Raw genomic sequence first — 9069 nt, 5'->3', positions numbered from 1 at the left:
AGTGGCGGGTGGCGCTGTGGGTTAAACCACTGAGCCTAGGGCTTGCCAATCAGAAGGTCGGCGGTTCAAATCCCCGCACCGGGGTGAGCTCCCATTGTTTGGTCCCTGCTCCTGCCAACGTAGCAGTTCGAAAGTACATCAGAGTGCAAGTAGATAAATAGGAACCGCTCTGGCGGTTTCCGTGCACTGCTCTGGTTCTCCAGAAGCAGCTTAGTCATGCTGGCCAGTAAAGCAAGATGAGCACCGTAACCCCAGAGTCGGTCACGACTGGACCTAATGGTCAGGGGTCCCTTTACCTTTACCGGTCGTTGTTGTAAAGTGTACCTGGCTACTTCCTTCCTTCTCCCCTGCCTCACACGTTCAGCCCTCAAAGCGCCCCCCCACCCTGGTCTGAGTATTTCTTGAACAATACTTTTGACTATCGGAGAGAAAGAAGCGATCAGAACTGTTGTTCAGGCATTGCAGGAATAAGCCATGGGCAATGAAAACCCATCATTGCCTTCTGATAAATGGCCACATGGCGGCACTGCACAGAGTGCCTGGCAGCATTTGGCTGCTAGGCGAGGCGACTTATCAAATCTGGCAGCGGTTGCTTCTGTCTTGGGAGCTCTTGAGCTGAGCTGCGGTACTGCTGGTTCCATCATTAGCCGGAGATAGAATTCTAAAATGTGCTTCCCTGTGCCTCTTGGCCATTGGTTAATAAGACAACACTGTATTACCTCTGTGGCCAAGATCTTTCTAGAGCAGTGGTTCTCAACCTGTGGGTCCCAGATGTTGTTGGACTACAAGTCCCATCATCCCAGAGCTCTGGCCTTGTTAGCAAGGGGTGATGGGAGTTGTAGTCCAACAACATCTGGGGACCCACAGGTTGAGAAAGGCTGTTCTAGAGTGAGGGCTGCATTTTCATCTGCAGGACATGCTTTCAGGGTTGTGTTTTTGAGGGGAGGCTTCAAGTTAAGAACGGACCTCCGCAACGAATTAAGTACTTAACCCGAGGTACCACTGTATTGCAACCAAGCAGAGAAGGCCTATCGTCTTAATGCTCACTGCTGGTTTCTAGAAGCATCTGCTTGGCCACTATGGGGAAGCAGGGCTGTAGCTGTAGTGGTTCAAGCAACTGGGTGCAATCCCCAATGGCATCTCTGGGTAGGGCTGGGAATGGCTCTGTGCCTGAAATCACGCAGAGCCCGGGTGTTGCTGTACTACAACCCCCATCATCCATGACCACTGGTCCTGGTAGCTGGGGATGATGGGAGTTGTAGTCCAACAGCAACCCAAGGTTGAGAGAGGATGGTGCTGATGATACAGAGCTAAAATGGAGCCTTCATCTGCTTTCTGTTTCTAAACAAAATGCTGGAATAGATGGTCTGAGACAGGACGGCTCCCTTTTTGTCCTCATAGCACGGTGACGCTTCCTTGTAACAATTGACCCTCTTGGCCTGACGCACTTAATGACCGGCCTGTTGTTCACAGAAAAGGCGACAAGAGTCCAAAATTGTATTTTATTTCCCCTTCTCACTGTTCTTCCGCAAATGCGTACTACACTTTTGCTCTTCCCATCCTCACAAATGTGCTCCATCCCAGTTCCTCCCTCAATTGAAGTACACAGTCTCTTTTATTTCAAACCTCGGATAACAGTGTATTTCTGTCACACCGGCAAATAAAAATGAAAAAGGGGGAGAGGGTGGGTGGGTTGAAAGAGAAAACAGCAGAATTGGTACATTTTGAACTTCAGAAACCCTCCACAGTTTTTAAATCCCAAACATTTTTCCTTCTTGCTCCTCACCGTGCTCTGCCCCTTTGAATATTTTATTTTCAAAATTGCTATTTTTTAAAAAAGCTATCAGGAGTTATTTATGCCTCTCAAGCAGTCTTTTGTTTCTTATTTTCTTCACACGTGGCAACGGCTTCTTTTCCCAGGCTCTCTTTGGAGTAAAAAACCAACAAACCACATTTTTCTCTCTCTCTCCTTGCTCCAAGAAAATACTGAGAAGAATTTTTTGACAGAAAATGCACCCTTAGTCCCGCTCCAAAGGATTCCTAGTGCTTTTCAGCTTGACTCACTTGAAGTGCATTGATAACACCGTTGATATTTTCTTCTGGTACCTGTAGTGGAGGGAAGAAACGACAACCACCCCTGAAAACCAGGACGCTACATTTTGATAGAAATTCAGGCTTCTAGGTATGATAAATTATAGGCCAACTGTCATAAATGCAACATTGCAGGGTGCCCAGAATAGATTGGACAGAATGTTAAGATGATATCTAGCATTAGCTTTACTGAGTCAGGTTCACTTATTTGTTTCTAGTCCTTGGAACATGACAAAACAAAGTTTAACAATACAGTGGTACCTTGGTTCTCAAATGCTTTGGTACTCAAACAACTTGGAACCCAAACACTGCAAACCTGGAAGCAAGTGTTCTGGTTTGTGAAATCTTTTTGGAAACAGAACATGCTCCGTTTTGAGGGTTATGCTGAGGTCTGTCTGTTTTTGCTATTTATTTTGTGGTTTTGTTTTTGCGGCTCTTTTGTTTTTGTGACTGTGTGGAACCCAGTTCAGCTACTGATTGATTGATTGTGTGACTGCAGTACATTGTTTGCTGCTTTCATTTTATGGATCAATGGTCTCATTAGTTAGTAAAATTCATGTTAAATTGCTGTTGTTTTTAAAAGTCTGGAACGGATTAATCCATTTTGCATTACTTTCTATGGGAAAGCGTGCCTTGGTTTTGGAACGCTTTGGTTTTGGAACGGACTTCCAGAACGGATTAAGTTTGAGAACCAAGGTACCACTGTATTAAAGTAAAGCTGAACACGAATGACAACATGAACAAACACAGAACACTCAAGTTTGCTTGGGAAAGCACACCTTGCCCCCTTGGACTAAAAAGAAAGAAAATGCAAGTTACACACATCTGAATTAAAATAAACCTAACATTCTGATTCTCCCTGGGGAAACACAGCAATCTCTCTTAAGAACTTTCTTCTTTTGTCAATCACTGCCGAAAGAGAATGTGCAGTTCTCATACGTATCCCCATCCACCCTAAAACCGTGTCCCAGATATTGCTCTCTCAAATCACAATCAAGAGTAGACCCATCCAAATCAGTCCAGCCACTTCAATGGCTTCTTTGCATTATCACCCATAATTTTTAATCGATAATGGGTACAGTCCTGTAGGTCCCTGGGAGGACATCTTAAGGGCCTTAGGACATGGCAGAGAAGCACCTTTTTAAAGACTTTCCCTTGGCTACTGCCAGAAAGCCCCGCCAAGGCGGCTGCCCAACTGGTGGTGTTCTGCAAGTAGAAAGGTGTTGGGCATATTGCAGAATTGTAGGGATGAACCACTTTCAACTATGGGGGTGTTAAATAAACGAATACTCCTCCATATAAAAACAAACAACGCCCCCCCCAAAACAACAATAACAGCACTCTAATAAGGCCCTGCATGCAGACATACAGAGTGCCAAGGACAAAAGGAAGCCGACTTTTCTCCATCCACCTTAGTATTGCCTGCACAGACTGGCAGCATCTATGTAGGGTTTCAGAGAACCTCCCCAGTCCTCTCTATAAATCCCAGGGACTCAGCTTGGGACTATACATTCAAAGCAAGCACTTTGCCACTGAGATCTATGGCTGGATGTTACTCTATTTTTCTCCCTGAGCAGCTAGTTTTCTAGGTGCAAGAAATACTTTTTGGACCCTGACGTCAGGCACACCCCCTCCCCACCACCTCCGAAGTGGCACAGCCCAGACACAGGCTTATCACCCCAGTGTGAAATAAGCCCATGTGTGTTAGCTTTAGGAAGGCTCTTATGGGCTTATCTTATCAGCGTGGTTAATGTTTAAGGAAATCAAGTGGATCTAACCATTTGACCTTCGCTATCTGAGATGGTGTTGACTTTTTCTCTTTTTTAAAAAACAGAGTACACATTGGAGTTTCCAGGCTAGAAAAGAGGCCAGTGCCAAAAAAATATAAACAAAATCTGACCAGAGGAGGAGAAAAGCTGGGATTTGCTGCCTGAGCTTTTAATGGGTTAGAAGGTCAGGGCTCTCTCCGAAAGAGGCTTAATGTAGGAAAGGTAATGGGCGGCATCATGGGGATTGTTATTGGGGGGGGGGCAGTGAGGGGAGAGACTCTCAAACACAGCATGCGACTTGGCACACGCATTAAAACACATTAAAACAAAAGACCCTAACAGCGTCACTAGGTTCAGTCTGCTGCCAAAGCCGGCCTAAGATATTTTATCGCTGGTGGGTGGGATGTCCAAAATGGACCTTCTCTTTCTCCACGGGGAAGAGCCTCAGCTCAGCAGCAGAAGGTCTGCTTTGCATGCGGAAATAAGGAGCCAAGTTCAATCCCTGTACAGTGGTACCTCGGGTTACATACGCTTCAGGTTACATATGCTTCAGGTTACAGACTCCGCTAACCCAGAAATAGTGCTTCAGGTTAAGAACTTTGCTTCAGGATGAGAACAGAAATCGTGCTGTGGCAGCGCGGCGGCAGCAGGAGGCCCCATTAGCTAAAGTGGTGCTTCAGGTTAAGAACAGTTTCAGATTAAGTACGGACCACCGGAACGAATTAAGTACTTAACCTGAGGTACCACTGTATAAGGGCAGATTTTTCTTTATTACATCTGGTGTCTGCAGGTGAAGCTGGGAAAGAAATTCCCTACCTGAAACCCTGGAGAGCCACTGCCAGCCAGGGTATTATTATTAAATTTACATACCACCCTTTATCAAAAGACCCCAGGGTGGTGTAGATCATTATGAACAAATTTAAGGAGCGTGATAAAAACATTCTTGGATGAAGGGCAGTACAGTGGTACCTCGGGTTAAGTACTTAATTCGTTCTGGAGGTCTGTTCTTAACCTGAAACTGTTCTTAACCTGAAGCACAACTTTAGCTAATGGGGCCTCCTGCTGCCGCTGCGTCGCTGGACCACGATTTCTGTTCTCATCCTGAAGCAAAGTTCTTAACCCGAGGTACTATTTCTGCGTTAGCAGAGTCTGTAACCTGAAGCGTATGTAACCTGAAGTGTATGTAACCTGAGGTACCACTGTATAGAAATTTTAATGATGATGATGATGATAATAATAATAATAATAATACAATGCCCTGGTAAAGCTTGCCTGAGCAGCCTCTGCTAATTCCTCTCGAAGGACCAATGGTCTTGGTTTAAAAGTAGCATCCTGGGACTTACCAGTGCATGATCAAACTTAAACGTACTGATGTAATAGGCTGGGATGTCAGCTGCCGCCAACGGTTCAGAAATCTGTGCCACAATTCCACATTCATCTGGGGGAGAGAGGAGGAGGAAACAACAGCTGATTACAAACGCCAGTGTTAGCCGAGGAAAGATGCAATGGGGCCACAGACATTCCTGCTTTGGGAACCAGGATTAGATTACTATAATCTTCTTTCCGCAGGGCTACCCAGGGTGACTAGTCTGGAAAGCTTCAACACAGAGGAGCAGAGGTGCCAGCTTCTCTACAGAGGAATTGAGGGGGCTCGGAGTGGAGTTGTGCAATGTCCTGACGTCACGTGTGTGACGTTGTGAGGAGCCAGACACCCTCTGAACATTGAGGGTGTCTGGCTCCCTAAAAACACACATGGGGGTGTGTGACAAAACTGCCTTGCCCCAGGGCCAGATTTAGGTTTGCTGAGGCCCTAAGCTACTGAAGGTAATGGGGCCCTTTATATGTCCAGTTGTCCTTTGTCAACAACAAATTGTCACTGTTTTGTGTTGAATATATGCTATATGGTAATTTATGGACCTAATAGGTATCTAAAGCCATTTGCACCTAACAAAATATGTATTTTTCAAAGTAATGGTTGAACTGAAATACAATTAAGTATATTAATGATGAAATAATTATTAAGCTCTAACTTAAAATGATTGGAGGCCCATTACTTACATTGCAGGAACCTACGCAACACAAAACAAAACACTGTTGCTGTATGTAGGTTTTATTTTATTTGTTTTTTATCTTATGCAGTGGTAACTCGGGTTAAGAACTTAATTTGTTCTGGAGGTCCATTCTTAACCTGAAACTGTTCTTAACCTGAAGCACCACTTTAGCTAAAGGGGCCTCCCGCTGCCGTGCAATTTTTGTTCTCATCTTGAAGCAAAGTTCTTAACTCGAGGTACTATTTCTGGGTTAGCGGAGTCTGTAACCTGAAGCGTCTATAACCTGAGGTACCACTGTATTTTGAAAATGTACATCCAGGTTTTTTTCCCTTTAAATTTTTTTGGGGGCCCTGAGAGAGTGGGACCCTAAGCTATAGCTTGTTCAGCTTATACATAAATCAGGCACTCCCTTGGCCCCTAGGAGTTGGCGCCTACGCCGAAGAGGGCGCCCTGTTGGCTCCTGCAGTCACAGGTCCTTCAACTGGCGGTGAAGGGAGCGTCAGGAATGAGTTTATCTGAGAAACAGAGGCTTTGAGAAGATCCTCTGTTTACTGCAGGGATTTGTTTGCTCTCTGCTCTTGGCATTTCCTGTTGCGCAGAGCCATCTGCGAAACCGTGAAGTGCATAATCCTTATGGCGAGGATCATGAGAGGGGAGGCCAGGGGTATACAGCCTGCTGACTTGCTGAGGTGGGAAGGAGGGGGAAACGGAATGGAGTACCATGGCTGGGCTAGAAACAATGGAGTATCGTGGGAAAGGGCATTGTGTTGCCCGTCCCCCTGGTAATGATCCGTGCCGCTTGGATGAATGGGACTTCCCATGTTGAGGGAGTGGTGCCCCATATCCCAATGAGCAGAAGAGAAGAATTGCAGCCCTACTCCTGCCTCACCCTGTATACCCCATGTTCCCTGATGGATATAGGGACAGGGAAACGGGCAAATCCATTAGCTTCTCAGTAAATCCAACCTCAGCAAGTCATCAGCCAGCCTCTAAGAAACAACCTACCGAATCCAAGAGGCTGCCCTCCAATCCGGACCATCTTCCAGAGTTCTCCCGATGCACTTGTAAACAACAAATTATTAGGAAACCTTTTAAAAAGAGAGAGAACAGGAAAATAAGATTTCAATCCATCCTGCTGTATTAAAAAGAACTCGAGAAACCCAACACCCATTTAGGCCCCCGGGGAGGCCTATGGCATCTTTGGCAAGATTTTTAGATTTAGGGTTGTCGCCAGCTAAAGTTTACTATGTGCACCACCTTGAACTCCTTAAAGAAAAAGGTGGCCTATGAATGCAATCTATCTATCTACCAACTAAAACAACCAATGAACTGTTTTGCCACCCCTGCCTCCTTTAAGAGGAAGGGCGGGATATAAATTTAATAAATAAACATATAACTAATGCAATGACACTCATAGAATCATAGAATCATAGAGTTGGAAGAGACCACAAGGGCCATCGAGTCCAACCCCCTGCCAAGCAGAAAACACCATCAGAGCACTCCTGACATATGGTTGTCAAGCCTCTGCTTAAAGACCTCCAAAGAAGGAGACTCCACCACACTCAAAGTGGCTTGCAAGACATAGCCAATACAAAATTCTAAAGCCACTTGTAAAGGTAAAGGGACCCCTGACCATTAGGTCCAGTCGTGGCCGACTCTGGGATTGTGGCGCTCATCTCGCTTTATTGGCCAAGGGAGCCGGCGTACAGCTTCTGGGTCATGTAGCCAGCAAGACTAAGCCGCTTCTGGCGAACCAGAGCAACGCACAGAAACGCCGTTTACCTTCCCACTGGAGTGGCACCTATTTATCTACGTGCACTTTGACGATTTTTGAACTGCTAGGTTGGCAGGAGCAGGGACTGAGCAACAGGAGCTTACCCCGTTGTGGGGATTCGAACCGCTGACCTTCTGATTGGCAAGTCCTAGGCTCTGTGGTTTAACCCACAGCACCACCCGCGTCCCTAAAAAGCCACTTATATTTCGGGTAAAAGATCCCACCTGCTGCTCTTTCTTCTGTCCCTCAGAAGAATTCGAACCCAGATCCCACAAAAGACCACCCCAAAGTGCTGGTTTCCCTGGAATGTTCCTGAAGGCAGCTCCTCTCCCAGGTACCTATCCCTCACGTCTACCGTCTCCCTTGGCGTAACTCCCTTGCATCATTCTGGCTCGCTTTTTGATGATGGCTTCCATGTTCTGGGATGGGTGTATGAAGCCCATATGTATTCCGGGCCCCTTTTAAGTTACTTCAGGAGCCAGCTGGATTTTTGGCATTCATGTGGGCGCTGCGTGTTTGCATGGGGGCACATGCGAGGTCTCCTAATAAACACCTGAGGCCCAGTGAATAGGATTTAGGAAGCCGGTTCTCACCTTTTCTGCGTCTGTACATCCATCACCAAAGAAATGTAACCCTCAATGAGGGAGAATGAGAAAAAGCGAATGTGTCCAGAATCTTCATTGCCCACCATAAAATCTTTTACTCTGCGGAGGAACCAAATTTGGGAACAATTTATATGCTGCTCGATTGTGCCCAAAGCAGTTTACAAAAAGAAGAAAGCGTCAAATTTAATACAGTTAAAAACAACTATAAACAAAACTGAAATCAATGACAAGCTAAAAGCAAGATTAAAAAGCATGCCATCATTCTACATACCTTGCCTAAACAAAAATATTTTTTTGCTGGTGGCAGGAAGAATACAGAGGCAGGGAGTTCCTAAAAGATCAATAGCTGTGGAACAGGTATCATGTGGCACCCCTTTTTTCAAGAAGGTTGTGTCAGTATTCCTGGCAATCCCAGGGCGTCATGAAGGGAAACTGTCTCAAGCGGGTTAAGTCCAAAGGCATTTCTTGTGAGATTTAAGGAAGCTTCCTTCTCCCTTGTGCCCCCAAAACCAATTCCCTGGTTTGAACTTACCCATTGGAGTAAAACATGACATCCATAAGGAGTGTAGCAACCGAGGGGAGGGTATCTGGGTCCAGGCTGGTGACACAGAACATGTTACTTGGGCTGGAAAGTGGGTGGATGACAGGCCTCTGAACTGAAAGAGAGGAAGAGACACACAGATGTAAAGGAATGATAAGAAGTTATTTCTGCTGTGGCAGCTTGCACTTGTTGGGACTGGTAGGCTGGAGGCAGGGGGCCTAGCACATCAGTAGAAACT

General features: G+C 45.8%; 1 protein-coding gene across 1 annotated transcript in view; it reads right to left on the bottom strand.

Moving 5' to 3' along the window:
• Positions 1-1488: 1488 nt before the first annotated feature.
• CASTOR2 (cytosolic arginine sensor for mTORC1 subunit 2) overlaps positions 1489-9069 on the bottom strand; it is a 50737-nt gene continuing 43156 nt past the window's right edge. Inside the window, exons 5-9 of the mRNA XM_080983194.1 lie at positions 8823-8946; positions 8279-8389; positions 6917-6999; positions 5204-5298; positions 1489-2106 (exon numbers count right to left, since the gene is read on the bottom strand). Of these exons, the coding sequence (XP_080839320.1) occupies positions 2041-2106; positions 5204-5298; positions 6917-6999; positions 8279-8389; positions 8823-8946 (479 nt within the window). The 3' untranslated portion in view covers positions 1489-2040. The remainder of the gene's footprint in view (positions 2107-5203; positions 5299-6916; positions 7000-8278; positions 8390-8822; positions 8947-9069) is intronic.

Source organism: Podarcis pityusensis, assembly GCF_964106645.2.
Source record: "Podarcis pityusensis genome assembly, chromosome: 15".
NCBI classification, from domain to species: Eukaryota; Metazoa; Chordata; class Lepidosauria; order Squamata; family Lacertidae; genus Podarcis; species Podarcis pityusensis.
Note: the sequence above shows the minus strand (reverse complement) of the source record. Positions and strands in the feature narration are given on the sequence as shown.